The sequence below is a fragment of the Euprymna scolopes genome, chromosome 40 (genome assembly GCF_053919585.1).
Source record: "Euprymna scolopes isolate OS-2025 chromosome 40, ASM5391958v1, whole genome shotgun sequence".
Taxonomy (NCBI): domain Eukaryota; kingdom Metazoa; phylum Mollusca; class Cephalopoda; order Sepiida; family Sepiolidae; genus Euprymna; species Euprymna scolopes.
In genome coordinates, this window is record NC_136521.1 from 10,542,004 (window position 1) to 10,559,503 (window position 17,500).

The 17,500-nt window shown below is 37.9% G+C and overlaps 1 protein-coding gene across 2 annotated transcripts in view; it reads left to right on the plus strand.

The window, feature by feature from the left end:
- The window catches only part of LOC145265362 (plexin-A4-like), a 281,103-nt gene that overhangs the window by 153,795 nt on the left and 109,808 nt on the right, over positions 1 to 17,500 (plus strand). For both annotated transcript variants that reach the window (XM_080121145.1, XM_080121146.1), the window contains exon 3: positions 15,450 to 16,553. In XM_080121145.1, the coding sequence (XP_079977271.1) occupies positions 15,519 to 16,553 (1,035 nt within the window). In that variant the 5' untranslated portion in view covers positions 15,450 to 15,518. The remainder of the gene's footprint in view (positions 1 to 15,449; positions 16,554 to 17,500) is intronic.

The following is a 17,500-nucleotide window of genomic DNA, read 5'->3' on the forward strand; positions in this document are numbered from 1 at the left end:
ATGATTAATAAAACATGTTAAAAAACATCTTGAAAAAGAGTTAAAAACATATTTAATTTTAAAAAGGAAGCACAAGATAAGTGGATAGTCCTTAATCCGCGGATTTTCGAAAAAATACACTCCTTCTCATCAGAGGGTAGGAATTAGCAAAATGCGGGATAGGATTTTGCATGTAAAAGTATTTAATGAAACCACAAGTAAGTCACAGATCTTACTTGGTTAAAAAAAAAAAGGTGAGGTAAGGGGAATAGGAGGTAAAAGAAAAAATCATAAAAAGATGAATGGATCGTCCGGTGAAGGGTAAAAAATCCAAGAATGGTAAAATCCAAACATATATATTTGTCTTTACATAAGCAGTAGTTTGTTGCTACACGGTCATGAGCATGTTTCGGTCTTCCAGTATTTACCAACTAGAGACCTCATCAGGCAACAACTCTTATTTCCGAAAACGGAATTCAAAATGAAGAGCGAAAATTAACTATGTAAAGACAAATGTAACCTTCTCTACTTCTGTATTGAGCACTCTCGTGTGAACCTCGTTATATTTCACTGGTTAAGCTTTCTTTGGAAAATAGCAAGCTCAAATTATATATATATATATATATATATATATATATATATATATATATATATATATATATATATATATATATATATATATAATATATATATATATATATATATATATATATATATATATATATATATATATATTCTAATTAAGCCGATGATGGAGGCTTTCATTGTATTTCTCTTTTTTTACTATTAGGTACCATTTGACTAGGGACAGACTTCTCTTTGGACTACTGCACTGCCCCGAAAAAAAAAACAATTTTCATTATTTCAGTTGTTTTGAAAACTTTCCTATCGGATTATATGCATCGTCACGCTGGACTTATTTTGGAATACATTCTTTCTAAAGAACTATTTTGCATTTTGGATCAACTCGAGAGGAATTTCATGCAAGCTGAAATATTCTGTTTATTTTTTTTTTATTAGTTTTTTACATATCCAATATTTTTGCATTGTTTTTATTTGGCAATTTATAACTACAATAAATTGCGGTTTCACTTAATGCCTTAACTAGTAAATTCTAGCATTGCTACAAATATAATTTGCTGATTTCTTTATGTCCTCTGATGAGAAGAATAATAAGAATAGCATTCGTTGAAACTCCGCGGAATAAGGACTTTGTAAATAGTTTTTTTGGAGTATTCAGTCGAACAATAAATCTTGATTGTAAAGTTCAACTTATAGTTTTAATTTTCTTTCTCTTATATATATATATATATATATATATATATATATATCTTATATATATATATATATACATATATATATACATATATATATACATATATATATACATATATATATATACACACACACACATATATATATACACACACACACACACACACATATATATATATATATATATATATATATATATATATATATATATATATATATATATATATATAAGGTTCGCCAGAAATATCTACCACAATTTGACATGTGATCTTTTCAGTCGCGCTCGTGCATTATCTGAGCCATCATTAATTAGTATGGATGGAACTGCATGTCAATGTGTAGAATTTTTCTTTCCGTTCAATCAGACAATCCCAAGACCAAACCATATTTGTGGGCTGGACATGTTGGAGACTGAATAACATAAGTCTAACAGTTCGAAAACTGTTTGGCGTTCGAGCGCTTCGGGGCCTTCCAAGTGGCTTTCTTTTAAGTGCCGAACCTGCAGCTCTGAAATTTGCAACTCATTATTATGTATTGATTTTCTATCAGGAACAATATTATACCGCTCTAACTTTTCATGAACTCAGAAAGTTTCAGTTACAGATTCGCCATTCTTCAAAAACATTTCGAGTTAGTATTACTGTACACATAGATTCGAAAAAGTTGTCAAAAAAAAACAAATATATAACAAATAAATATTTTCAAAGGCAAAATAAAATATAATAAAAGGAGGATCTCCCACCCCCATAAAACACTCACAAAAAACATTCGTCTAGCTAGAACAACAGCCAACAATTTCTATTACTTTCTATCCGTGCCTAAAACCAAACAAAAATTCCATGAGGAGTGTTTCTTTCCTATACTATGGGACTGCTTTTCAACTGACTATAACATAGTCATTTTCAAATTTTTTCTTGCTGAACCGTTCTATTAAATTACTAAACCATACCCAAGTTCCACCATTACTGATCATCATGGTTTTGTCTCACCATCTACCTAACTCACATTAACCCATATCCTATTGTAGTTGTTTCTAGAGCTTGATAAGTGGAACCCCTAAGTAATAAATAAATACATAATCCAATTAGAAAACAATAAGAACGAATAGTTAATTAATGAGATGTCCTTTTGCAAAGTTATATGTAAATTAGGTAACTTACATTTTACCTAACTGGACAATTTTGTATTGTTTTTTATTTAATGTAACATATTTACTCTGCTCGAAAATTGAAATTGTCGTGATTGAGGTTTAAAACGATACCGGTTTCGTCAGGTTCCGTCGCCTCTGTCGGATGTTTTTGCAAGACATACAAACACACACACACACACACATTTTGACTTTCATATATTGGCCTAACGAGGGGTACCCGGCGTTTCCCGGGTGTTTGGAAGTGTGTGTGGTTTTGGGTAAATCAAAACTCCGAGGGGGGGGTTAAAATAAAAGTAGGTAGGTAAGTATGAGGATCGAACCCGAACCCTTGAGGCAAAGTTGTCAATTAAAGTGTGAATAAAAATGAATGCGACGGTTTTAACCATTGGGCCACCGCAAGATGCTAACGGAAAGACGTTTGAATTTATTTAATTACTTGGATTTGGCAGGTGCACGTTTTAATGACTTAATGACGTCAACTTTTGACCGCGGGGTAGCATTTCATTTAGTGCGGGAATGCTTCTTCCCCCCCCCCCAAGACGTTGGGGGTAGGGGGAAACATTATATGAAAAAGACTAATCCACATTCGGCGCGCGACAACTGTTGAATATTTATCTTCCCGAAGTCGAACAAATTAAATAGACATGCGAGCTCCGTTGTTAACTCTGAGATATTACGATTTACATGTGATATAAAAAGTTTTAAAAAGTTGTTAGGCGACCGACCTCTTCTCTGAAAAAAAAACTTTCTTGGACATACACAAAAAGCGAACATACATTCTCGCTTTTATATATATATATATATATATATATATATATATATATATATATATATATATATATATATATAATAACACCTCATTCCCTTTGCCGTTTTTATTTCTGTGTGTGCGTGATGGGACGGTTCCAATATTTTCCCGATTCCCATACAAGTACTGACTCCGATTCCGATTCTTTATAGATCGTTAAACATTTAACTATAAAGTTGTAATTATTTTCCCTTTTACCGTAAAACGCACGTTAAATGCACAGATATTTTCTCTTAAACTATATTCAGTGGTGAGGCCCCAGCTAGCGGGCTTTGGGGGTGGGGTGGAGCCACCCGTTAATTGCCATTGCTCCCAGGTCCACTCTGACCCGGAGTGATAGTACCTATTAGGGTCCCATTATGGGTTAAATAGAAACCGACTTGAAAACAACAAATATATTCTATTAAAAAAATTTTCTTCAAAATCTTTGGATTCGGCATTAAATAACCTTAAAAGGGTTGATATGCCGTAAAACAACCAACCAACCAACCAGACTTGTAATAGGGATGGACAGATCTATGGATTTTAGTTCGTTTATTTTATTGTTACTACAAAAGTGGAAGATTTTGTTTAAGGACGACAAGTACGTCCAAGGTTGGAGTACTGCTGCCACATCTGAGCTAGAGCTGCTAAAAACAGCCTATCCTGCATTGACAGAGTACAAAATAGACTTCGTGGCTTAGTGGTGATGCCCTTTTCTCTTCCCTGCAACATCTCTCCCACAGAAGAGACGTTGCGAGCCTTTCTTTGTTTTATCGTTATTTCCATGGCAAGTGCTCGTCCGAGTTCCAATCTCTGGTCCCCCCTCGCCAATCTTTCACGATAAACACCCGTCTAGCTGAAACCACCGTCAGTAATTACCCCCACTCTTTATCTGTGCCTAAATGAAAACGTAGATTCCATGAACAAAGCTTCTTTCTTAGAAGCGCACGCCTCTCTTCCGTTTGTCTGTTTCTCACCTGACTACAACTTGGATGTCTTCAAGTCTAACATAAACAAATTCCTGATGAATCGCCCCTTAAGTAAGACACTTTATCAAATCTCCAATACTAACTATTACTACAATACTATCCCATTGATTACTGTACACGCGATAACCCTTATCCCCGAGTGGCTTCCGGGCCTTGATAAGTGGTGACCTTCATGTAAAAAACAAATAAATAAATAAACAAGATTATTAAAGGAATCGTTTTTGATATCGGAAAATATGCACACGTTTTTTTTTCCGATTCCGATACCCCAGAAAGGTTCAGATTTTTCTATTTCCGACTAATCGTCCCAATACTAATATATAAATGAAAAAACCGTAAACTAATAAAGATAGGCTGTGAGCCAATTTCTCTAGTAGATCCTCTCCCACACTTACAAAAAAACAACGAAAAAAAAAACAAAAAAAACACGACCATTCTATCTATCCTTATTGACTTGCAACCCTTATTCCGACCCCCTCAACATTTCTTATTTTCCACGCGCCAGCCCCCCCCCCCCCCTCCTCCCGACGCCCTTTTACTTTCTGGGCTTCCCGTCTTTTCCGTTAACACCGGGAAAATGGCGGGTTATCTACATTGGTGTCTCGCTGTGAACAAACATACAAAGTCTGGAGCACCATCATAACCCCTCCTCACCCCCCCACCTAAAAAAAATAAATAAATAACCCCTCTCCCTACAAGCAGGCAATACTCTCCACTTGCACCGAAAACATGATCGCGGTCAATATGCGATGCCCGAGAGAAGTTCCGATTTTCTCGATTTCCCTCTAAGCAGTTTTGTCTGGAGAAACCTCACTACTATCCAAGAACTATAAAGTAACCCCCCCCCTCTTAAATTAAATCTCTTATATAAAGGAGAGATATCTGTATGTACGTATGTATGTATGTATGTACGTTATGTCAGGTCATGTCATGTGCTACTGGAACCATGTAACCTAGTACTACCTCCCTCATGGTCGGGTCACCGGCGACTAAACTGGTTCCCCCACCAGACTTGTTTGGTGAGGAGGGCTGCTAGTCTCCCTGAAGGATTAAAAACAAGACCTTCCAAAGGGCGAATGAACTCTTTTTCTGGGTCAACGGCAAACTAGCACCGTGTATATTTGTGTGTGTGTATATGCGTATTGGGGTGGAGAGGGTTCCCGTAAGCCGTGGTGAAAGCAACCTTTCTAGGAGAAGCAAATCTCTGATTTAAAAAAACCATAAAGCGGAAGACCAGTACCCGCATTAAGCTGGTCTGCAGTTTAATTTATTGCTGGCTATCTTGCTCTTCCTTGTTGCTGGATCTCAACATTTTGAACAGAGAGAGAGACTTAGCTGTCGTACAAGGCTAAGACTCTGTAACATCATATTTGTATAGATACTCCCTCAGGCATTTGGGCTCATGGATTTTAAATGTCTGAGGGAGTGGCACTCGTCTGACAAGACGTTGCAATCATCATGTATGTACGTATGTGTTTGGATTTCTCGCTAAAACTTCAACTGGGAGCATGCCTTTTCCACAAGCGCTGGCAGGAGCTCGGCGAATACTCTGCGGATGGCAGCGATCAGGCTTATTTTGGTGTTGTGGGAGTTCATCTTGGTGATGTTCTCAACGTATGTCCAAACGAGTTTGTCCCGCGTGTTCAGGTTGGGGAAACAAGGGGGGGGGGCAATGGAGAGAAGGGTACAAAGACGTAGCACTCCTTCTGAAGCCAAGCCTGGGTCACTTTGGACTTGTGGACCGGTGCCGAGTCTTGCTGACACACCCTGAGTGGGGCAGCGGCCAGCTGATTGCACCAGGGGAACATCACACTCTCTAGCATTCCCAGGTACACTTTGGTGTTGATTTTCAAACCGACTTCGAAGATGTGAGTTCCTATTTACAATGCCTCCCCACGGGACAGAGTTAGACACCAGGGTCGTTTTTTAACGTGGAGAAAAGGAACAAAAATAAAAATTGTCTCAGTCGTGAAGGATTTCTCCTCCACTGACAGAGAACAAGAAATTGAAGTGCAGCATCTGAAGAACAGATACTACACTTTGATCTTGTCCAATGTAGCCCATACTTGAAACCACGATAAGGACAATAACCGTGGGTCGTCCGATGCGTCTATTCTAACCGTCCCTGTTATTCGTGACAATTCACCAATGCATTTTAAGGGTGCTGGCAATGGTCCTGTTGTCATAAGTTGGATCGGTAGAGAGCATGAGTTGTACAATGGCGCATCTCCGATTTCGCTCGTTGAATATTGTGTCACTTTCAGACATGATAGAAGGCTCCTATTGCTCTTGGAATTTGTACACAATTGGCCAACCAATTGTCAAAAAACAAATATATAACAAATATGTGTTATCAAAGGCAAGATAACTTACTTTTTTTTACCTAAGTGGACAAGTTTTTAGTGTTTTTATTAAATGTAAAGTGTTTATTCGGTTCGAAAAACATACAGTCTTTATCGGTATATGTGAATAAGACAAATGCCGGCATGTTCGCTGTGTATACGCCAAGTTTGGGAAAATGAATTAAAACTAAAAAATTGTGTCAGCCTATGTCACGGTAACATTTGTCTTTTTCACATATACCGATAAAGACTATGTTTTTCGAACCGAATAAAGATTTTACATTAAATAAAAACACTAAAAACATATCCAGATAGGTAGAAAAGTAACTTCTCTGGCCTTTGATGGTCACCCATCTAGTACCAACCACGCTCACCGTTGCTTAACTTCGGTGATCTGACGAGAACCGGTGTTTCAACGTGTGTGTGTGTATATATATATATATATATATATATTTTTTTAGACAACTTTTTCGCATCTATGTGTATCTTCTATCTATAAATATAAAAGCGAAAATGTATGTATGTATGTATGTGTGTATGTATGTATGTGTGTATGTATGTATGTATGTATGTATGTGTGTATGTATGTATGTATGTATGTATGTGTGTATGTATGTGTGTATGTATGTATGTATGTATGTATGTGTGTATGTATGTATGTATGTGTGTATGTATGTATGTATGTATGTATGTATGTATGTGTGTATGTATGTATGTATGTATGTGTGTATGTATGTATGTATGTATGTATGTATGTGTGTATGTGTGTATGTATGTGTGTATGTATGTATGTATGTGTGTATGTGGGTATGTATGTATGTATGTATGTATGTATGTATGTATGTATGTATGTGTGTTCGCTTTTTCTGTATGGCTACAAAAGGCTTCTTTCAGAGAAGCGATCGCTCGCTTCACAACTTTTTAAAACTTTTTATATCACATATAAATCGTAATATCTCACAGTTAACAACGAAGCTCGCCGGTCTATTAAATTTGCTCGACTTCGGGAAGATAAATATTCAATATTTGTCGCTCGTCGCATGTGGGTTAGTCTTTTTCCTATAACATGTAAGGGGCGAGGAAAAAAAGCGTTCAGCAGTAAATGAAATCCCGCAGTCAAACTGACCTCATTAACTCATTTAAACGAGCACCTGCTAAATCCAACTAATTAAATAAATTCAAACGTGTTTCCGTAAGCATGTCGCGTTGGGGCAGTCGTTAACGTCGCACTTTTTTTTTTTTTTTCACAACTTTGTTTCAACGGTTCGGGTTCGATCCTCATACTTACTTTTTTTTTAAGCCCCCCCCCCTCCAAACACCCGGGCAACGCCGGGTACCTTTCGCTAGTAGTAAAATAAACCCAAACCGGTTTCCATGAAACGGAAATGGAATCATGTCGTCTTTTCTCAGCTTAAACCGATTTATTTTTTATCATCAGAAAATAGATTACGAGGGGGTGAGGAGAGTCGGGTTTCTTTTGTTTTAGGATGGCGATTGTATCGTTTACAAAGTAGGAACCAATTTCTTTTTCTTCGTATCGTTGTTTCTTTTCATTGGTTTCCTTTCATTTCGCGTACCGGAAATGTGTAGGATGGGGGGAGGGGGCTCCTATGCCTTTGCTTCTTTTTAGTTCACCCTTTACTCCCCACCCGTGCGCCCCTCTCCTCTGCTTTTTGTCTTTTTGTCAGGCGTCGAATGAAAGAAAACGAGGTCGTCTTCATCTTCTTCGATCGCCTTCTCCATCTTAATCATTTGGTTGACCATCTAAACGCCACGAAACGATGCGGTACACTCACGACTAACCAAACATACACGCACTAATATTTTCTTATTCAAACTTACACATATACTACCCCATTAAAACCCTGTTTTGATGGGATGTGTCTCCTAGCGACTTCGGCTGCAGGGAGACAGGGTAGTACCAGTCAAGGATTCGTCACTTGACACTCAGACCAACAGGTGCGGGGCCGGGAACCGGCCCAGCACCTGTTGGACTGAGGTACACCGCCTGGGTAATACCTAGGAGGTCCACCCTCCCAGGCCATGCCACCGGGCTTTCCGGTGGGGCAAGTTAATTGCTTGCTGCCTGAGGCGCCCCGACCGTGGAATGCCGACGGGGTTACTCAGGCAATTTTTAAAATTGCAGGAGTGCCCCTCCTTTAGGGGAGCCTGCGGGGTTCCCACTTTCCGGCCTTGTGCCACATTTTGCTGAGGTGGGCAGCAAATAAATATCTACTACACCCCTCCACTGTCCCACACTAAGTGCTCGAATGTAGGGTCAACAATGTGAGTGTGTTTAGCCACCATTTTTTTCTCTAATTCATATTTCATTACAAAAAATTAAACCTTTTTTTTTTTGTCTATATATTCTATTTTCGATCTTTTCCAACTTCCGAATAACAGTCTTCACTTCTGGCAAGAACTGGCTGATGTAATCACCATATTTATCATAAGTCCGAGTACTTTCCAATCTTTCAGGATTCATCTTCAGGGATAAATTATACAACCTAACATTCCAAGTGCGTTTGAAAAAGTTTATCACCACACAAAAATTAAAAAAAAAAACATGGCGTGTAAAGTCAACAGTAGATTCTTTAATAAGAAAATTTCTGTTTAGAGTACAACTGAACCATGATACTTGACTTTTGCATTTTAAACTTAGATTCAAATTACTATGTACAAATAATTTTATAAATTCGGCAGTAGGTTCTCTACAATGCAATATAAAAAAATGTATTATGGACTAATTTCAAGCGTGGCAAAATGTGAAGACGACTCATGAAAGTCGAAAACGTTCGTGACTATGGAGAATTTTTTTTTACACTCAAACAGAACGTTCAAAATTGGTCCGCCAAATGGAAAAGATGGATCGCAAGAGAAACAAGCAAGTTTTTCAGTTGGTTATTTATTACTTTTCAAAACGTAGCCATTACAATATTGTTTTGTATTGCGACTAACAAGTCTGCAAAAGTATGTTATTGCTGCATTTTTAGTCACGTACTCATAAGATGTTTACCCTTAAAAAAAACTTAGATAAACACCACAACTTACATGGTTCATACAACCGACACACTCTGCCATTTTTTTCTCGTTTCGAAGATTATGATCGTACTTTATATATATATATATATATATATATATATATATATATATATATATATATATATATATATATAATTTTTTTTTATGTTGTCTGCAGTTTCATGGCTTATCCAAGTCAACACATGTGTTTACGATGGTGTTTATATTCTAATATCGTTAAGCAATGAAAACGTAAAAATGATGACGAACGGCAAGATTTTTTTTTAATATTACATATGGAAAGGAAATAATAGGAAAGGGGTAAGGAGAAATAGAATATGGAAAGGAGGGAGGAGGAGGGGGAGGAGAAAGAAGTGGAGTAAGTAAAAGAATAGAAAGAAGAGGGGAAAATGAGAAGGTGGGGAAGAATATGGAAGAGCAAGAAGCCGAATAAGAAAGAGGAGGAGGAGGAGGAGGAGACGAATAAGGCACAGGAAGGGGGGTAGAGAAGAAGGAGGATGAAAATAAAAAGAGGAAATAAACAGAAGTAGGAGGAAAACGAGTAGAAAGAGAATAAGAAAAAAAAGGATACGAAAGGAATAGAGGATAAATGGATGAGGAGCAGAGGTATGGAATTAAGAAGGGGTGAGAGGAAAAGAAGAAGAAGAAAAGGAGTAGAAGAAAGAGAATAAGAAAAAAGAAGAAAAAAAAACTAACTCTAACCCTCACTCGCTGGTAACATAGAAACAAAGTGTAGTAACTGTTCCGATACTGCACTTCATCTTTTTCTGACCTCGATCAGTGGAGGAGAAATCCTTCTAGACTGAGGCAATTATTTTTTTTTTAATCCTATCTAGAGTGCTTTTTTCTAAGGAGCAGGACTTTCTCTACATTAAGAACGGACATTGTGTCTAACTCTGCCCTCGTGAGGAGGCCAGTAAACAGGAACTTCCTATCCGAGAGCCCACCAAGGTCTTTTGTGTCTATATTCTTCCGACTGTTGAAGAGCTGAATAATTTGAAAGCAAGAAATTAATTTACACGGCCTTGTGTTGGGTGGAACAGGCTTGGGGAGTCGGGATTTTTTCGTTTGGGGAGAGAGTGGATAATAAAGGACAAGACAGGAGAAATAACGGAGGTGTTGGAGTCGATTAAAAAAAAAAACCCAGATCAACATCCTCCCTCTCTCTCTCTCTCTCTCTCTCTCTCTCTCTCTCTCTCTCTCTCTCTCTCTCTCTCTCTGCCGTCCTCTCTCTCTTTCTTTCTCTCTCGCTCGCTCTCGTTCTTTCTCTCTCTCTTTCTCGCTCTGTCGTTCTCTCTCTTTCTCTCTCTCTCGCTCTCTTTCTTTCTTTCTCTCGTTCTTTCTCTCTCTCTCTCTTTCTCTCTCTCTCTGTCGTTCTCTCTCTTTCTCTCTCTCTCTCTCGCTCTCTTTCTTTCTTTCTCTCTCTGTCTTTCTCTCTCTCGTTCTTTCTCTCTCCCGTTCTCTCTCTCTTTCTCTCTCTCGCTTGCTCTCTCTCTCTCTCATCTTGAGCCTCTCTTCTCAAACTCGTAACCCTCTCTCCATCATTCACTCCAAAGGAAAAATAAAAATAAAAATAAATAGAAATATAAAAACAAAACAGTCGTCAGCAAATAAAAGCATCTACATCCGATGATAAAGAATTTTTAGCGCGAAATATCTGTTATTCCAAAGAATATCAACTTCTCCTTGAAGGCTTGACAGGGTGGGAAGGGTTCAGTCTTAACTCTCCCATTTCCGACGTCTTCACCGAAGGAATCATGGAGATGGTGGAGGCTGAGGGTAAGAAGACGTTGCTCGAAATCGAGGGTTAGATCAATGCAGACAAAATGAATGATAAAAAAGAATGATAATGAAAAAGAAAGTGGGGGAGAAGCAAGGATGCTACGTGGTATACTCTCTCTCTCTCTCTCTCTCTCTCTCTCCCTCTCTCTCTCTCTCTCGCGATGTGTGTATATATATATATGTGTGTGTGTGTGTGTGTATATGTGTGTGTGCGTGTATGTGTGTGTATATATATATGTGTGTGTGCGTGTGTATATGCAAACAAAATGAATGATAAAAAAGAATGATAATGAAAAAGAAAGAGGGTGGAGAAGCAAGGATGCTGCGTGGTATACTCTTTCTCTCTCTCTCTCTCTCTCTCTCTCTCTCTCTCTCTCTCTCTCTCTCTCTCTCTCGATGTGTGTATATATATATGTGTGTGTATGTGTGTGCATACGTGTGTGTGCGTGTATGTGTGTGTATATATATATGTGTGCGTGTGTATATATGTGTGTGTATATATGTGTGCGTGTGTGTATATGTGTGTGTATATGTGTGCGTGTGTGTGGTGTATATATATGTGTGGTGTATATATATGTGTGTGTATATGTGCGTGTGTATATATGTGTGTATATGTGTGTGTGTATGTGTGTGTAATATATTACTCAGATTATTCTCATCGTGGATGTTATTGTCACAACGTTTCAGCCGAGGTAACCTCCGACTTTCTTCAACTCGAGGATATGTACGTAATTTCCAACAGAATTCTTAATATGATTCACAGAGTACATTGTTCTTGTTCTTTCAGCGATGTCGGAGTTTGCATTTGTCTAAGTGTAGTACGAATAACATCCAAGATAAAAACAGTCGTCCGAATATTTTTTATTGGAATCCTTTTAGATGATTAATTAGTATTATTATACTAGCAGATCAGCCCGGCTTTGCTCGGGCCCTATACGCTGTTCATAATTTTATGTGCATAAATATATATATATATATATATATATATATATATATATATATATATAATTATTTTTTACTATAATAATTAAATACCTACAGACACACATACACACACACACACACACACACACACACACACACACATATATATATATATATATATATATATATATATATATATATATATATATATATAATTAAAAAGTTTGATCCACGTCCAAGTAACCTACATCTAAAATTTCAAGTGTTTAGATTCAAAATTAGGGTAGGAGTTAGGTGGAGTTTCAAAGGTCAAATCGTTGAACTTGTACCTCTTGACAACAACGTTTCTGACCGAAAACTGATTTCAAAGATTTCCCCAAATTTCAATAACCCCTTTGTCAAATCTCGAGTGCGTAAACTGAAAATTGACGGAGTAATTTGGTAGGGAAATGTACACACACACAATTTCACTTGTATAGATGTATGGATTTGCTGACTGTTATCCTCATCTTAGTTGTTGTTATCTCACGTTTTCGCCAATTAATACTCTGAACAACTTTTGGTAGGATTGAAACCACTATCTTCAGATAATGCTCACGTGAAACTGCAGAGATTCAACACCTCTATCCACTGCACTACGAAGGGCGATCAAGGTTGCATATTTTGGTCGTATAAATCCAAGTTTTCGTTTTTATCTGGTCTTCCGTCTTCAGGTCCGTACCGAATAGTATAAGGGGGGGGTATAATACTATTATAACGACCCCAACTCTAATTAGGCCCCGTTTCCTAGAGTTTTGTCCGAATGAAATGAAACTTTGGTCATAACTAGTTTATTATATTCAAAACATCACATCAAAACACTTTTTTCCTCCATTCTATAGCATATATTCTAGATGGCCTCCATTTAGCTCCGTGCATTTCGAATTGGTAATGGCTCTCATCTCCTCCCTGATGGCTTCCTTGAGTTCCGTGATGGTTCTGGGTTTCCCTGCATAGCCCCAAAGAAAAAAATCTGAGGGGGAAGGGCTTAGGTCCGGGCTATGGAGTGCCCACTCAAAATCAGTCTTGAAACTGATCACTCGGTCTCCGAAGTTCTCTTTCAGCCAATCTCTGGACAGCTTTGAGGTGTGAGAACTTGCTCCGTCCTGCTAGGACCAGAACTTGCTCATGAACGACGGGTAGATGGTCTGGAGCTCACTCATGAAGGTTTTGAGGACCTCCACATACCGCTCCTTGGTGACTGTCACTGCTACGCCAGATTCTTCGATGAAGATGACTCTGCCCGAGATTGCAGCCCACACCGTGCATTTAGGAGAGTGCAGGGGCTTGGTGGCTACTTCATTGGGTCTGGAGGACCCCCAGAAGACATTTGTCTTGGAGTTCGCCTTTCCATATAGATTGAAGTAGGCTTCTTCTGAGGTCCAAAGGAAGTTAAGGAAACTTGGTGTCTCCTCGATCTTCTCGAGCATCTTGACTGCCATAGCCCTCCTCTGCTTCTTATCTGAAGATGTAAGGGTCTGCAGCATCTGTATTCTGTATGGGTAAGCCCTGATATCGTTCACCAGCACTCTCCTGCAAGTCTCACGGAACATAACGAGGGACTGACTTCGCTTACGCACAGAGTGTTTTGGACTCCGCTGGAGAGACTCTCTCCCTCTTTCGACCAGCTCGGCTGTTCGCTTCTTCGAACGTTCCGAGTGGCTTGGACGGTTCTTTCTGGCAGCATTGAGGTTCTCCACGGTCCCATACTTCTCGAAGTGGTCCACCCATTTCTGAATTCTGCTTTTGGATGGAGCCTTTTCACATTCGAACTGACGCATGAAACTGTCCTGGGTTTTCTTAAACGAGCCTGTCTTGTAGTAAAATTTAACACAGTGTATTCTTTGTCCCAGCTCCCACTGTGGTCTTGGTGTACTCACGGTCGCTGATTCTGCGATGTCCTGTAAAATAAGGGCAATCGGTGAATAAATAATGGAGATATCACATAAAGTGTACACGAGGCCTGTTTTTTTGGGGGGTCACCCTATATATATACATGGGGAGCGGTATATATATTATTTTTAAGAATTATAATTAAGTTTACAAAGATAATCGAAAATAGCAAACTTAAAATATATTTGAATTTTTGAGATGAGGATTGGTTATTTTTATTATTATTCATCGGACTACTGTTCTCATCTTGAGTGTCATTTTCAGGACCTCTATCCAGTTATGGCTGACGGAACAAGAGCACACGACCCCCGTGAAGTAAATACAGGGTTTCGCTCGAAATTCCGTCTAAATTCCCCAGTTCGACAGAAACATTCCTGAGTTTGAAAGATACACTTGAAGAAGGTCCGAGGTTATACCGACCGAAACGTTGGGAAAATCACACTCGGTGAATAATGATTAAAATATATTATAAATATTAAAGACTTAATACTTATAAAGTAATCCTAACCGGATGCAAAAGCTCAATAAAGCCAAATAGCAAATAGAGCTTATGATTTCGTATTCAGAAACGCAGCCTCGAGAGAAACGTCTTAAAATCTCTCCATTTCTTCATTTTACGCACGATTTATTTTTCTTTTAATAATGATATTATATATAATTTTTATTGGAATCGTTTGAAACAAGTAATTTGCACGTATTTATTTATTTATTTACTTGTGGACTGTTATCTTCATTTTTATAGTTTCAAATCCATAGTTTTACGGTTCCTGGTAAGCATTGTCTGAAGATAGCGGTTTGAAGCCTACCCAAAGCAGGCCGGAGGATTAATTGGCCAAAACGTGGTGAGACAACTACTATGGAAGACAGTAATTACAATTAAGTTTACAAAGATAATCGAAAATAGCAAACTCAAAATATATTTGAATTTTTGAGATGAGGATAGATTATTTTTATTATTATTCATCGGACTTCTGTTCTCATCTTGAGTGGCATTTTCAGGACCTCTATCCAGTTATCCAGACTCAGCATTCCTATACCATCGCGGTTTTCCACCTGAAGAAGGCCAGAGAATGAGAAGTCTGCAAATAAATAAATAAATAAATTTATCGATCCTTATCTAAAAAAAAAAAATTTTTTTTTAAATTAAAAAAAAAACACCGAAACATAAAATTGATTAACTGAACAATTTACTTGAACTTAAACATTCATGATATTATCATATTTTTCTTTATCTCTTTCCACAGGTTGCGGCCGATCCAACTTTTGCTTTGACATCTTCCTTCTCCGCCTCACCCCCGGGGGACAAGGCGACCATGATTATAACCTGGGTTACCCTGACCTGCCTATGGTCAGTCTCGCAGGCCATGGTCATCGAGAAGGTTTTCCGAGATCCCTTCGAGCATCCCTTCGAGCGAATGATCACCCACAAAACAACGGGAGACCTTTACATCGGGGCCACCAACAATCTCTTCAAACTATCGCCCGATCTGACCCTTCTGGAAAATGCCTACACGGGACCCGCGGCAGATAATCCGATGTGCCCTCCCCCATTAATACCTTGTCAGGAAAAGAAAGTGATGACGAATAGCCACAATCAGGGCATGGTCATCGACTATAAACGAAAGGCCATTGTGGTATGCATAACCCTCTTCCACGGGGCTTGCCACATCCGTAAATTATCAAATATCACCGTTGTTGATGGACAGATGTCGAAACCAATAGTCTCTAACCATAAAAACAGCTCGACCGTTCTCATCACAGGTCCTGGTCTAAACGGCGAGGCACTTTATGTCGCTTCACCTTACAGTAACCATGGCAACGAACGATACAGGGATCTTGTACCTTCCATTAGCAGCAGGGATATGGAAACCTTGGAATTCTCCTACAGGGATATGACCGGCGGGACAAAGATCGCAGTTCTACCGAAATATCGCAGAAAACATTTTGTGAACCCCATCTACGGATTCGCATCCGGGGACTTCATTTATTTTCTAACCACCCAACATAAGACGGAAAAATCCTCATCGCCTTACGTCACGAAGGTCGTCCGACTCTGCCACATGGACAAGCGGTTTGAATCGTACGTAGAGATGCCCATGGAGTGTAACGGCCGGTTGCAGTATAATCTGGCACAGTCGGCGTATCTCTCTCCGGAAACAGGGAGACTTTACGTGACTTACGCAAGGGGGAAGCCCCATATGAATGTGCCGATGCGAGAGACGGCCGTTTGTGTGTTCAACGTGGCCGACATTGACGCCAAGATGGATGAGAATGTACAGGATTGTCAGGATGGACAAGGAAAAACTGGACCGGTGTACTTGAGGGAATCTGTCCCCTGTGAAAAAAAGGTTGGTGTTTTTTTTTTGTTTTGTTTTTCTTTCTGTTTTTCTAATTATATTTTTCTTTCATCTTTTCATTGATTTTGCAGTGTTTTTGTCTTTTATCTTTCTTTTTCTTAATGTTTCTTTGAGTTTATTTATTTTTTCTTCGTTTCTTTCTTTTTCTTTTTTCCTTCATTTTTGTTGTTTCTTCTTCCTTTTTTCTACATTTCCTTTCTTTCTGCAGTTTTCTTTCTTTCAACCATTTTTTCTTTTTCTTTTTTTCTTAGTTCTTTTCTTTTTATCTTCTTTTTTCTTCATTCTTTTCTTTTCATTTTCTTCTTTTTTTCGTTCTTTTCTTTTCATTTTCTTTTCCTTCGTTCTTTTCTTTTTCTTTCTTTTTTCTTCGTTCTTTTCTTTTTATTTTCTTTTTTCTTCGTTCTTTTCTTTTCATTTTCTTTTCCTTCGTTCTTTTCTTTTTCTTTCTTTTTTCTTCGTTCTTTTCTTTCTCTTTTCTTTTTTCTTCGTTCTTTTCTTTCTATTTTCTTTTTTCTTCGTTCTTTTCTTTTTATTTTCTTTCTTTTTTCTTCGTTCTTTTCTTTTTGTTTTCTTTTTCTTTGTTCTTTTCTTTTTATTTTCTTTCTTTTTTTCTTAGTTCTTTCCTTTTTATTTTCTTTTTTCTTCGTTCTTTTCTTTTATATTTTCTTTCCTTTTTCTTCGTTCTTTTCTTTTTATTTTCTTTTTACTTCGTTCTTTTCTTTTTATTTTCTTTATTTTTTCTTCGTTCTTTTCTTTTTATTTTCTTTTTTTCTTCGTTCTTTTCTTTTTCTTTTCTTTCTTTTTTCTTCGTTCTTTTCTTTTTATTTTCTTTTTCTTCGTTCTTTTCTTTTTATTTTCTTTCTTTTTTCTTCGTTCTTTTCTTTTTATTTTCTTATTTCTTCGTTCTTTTCTTTTTCTTTTCTTTCTTTTTTCTTCGT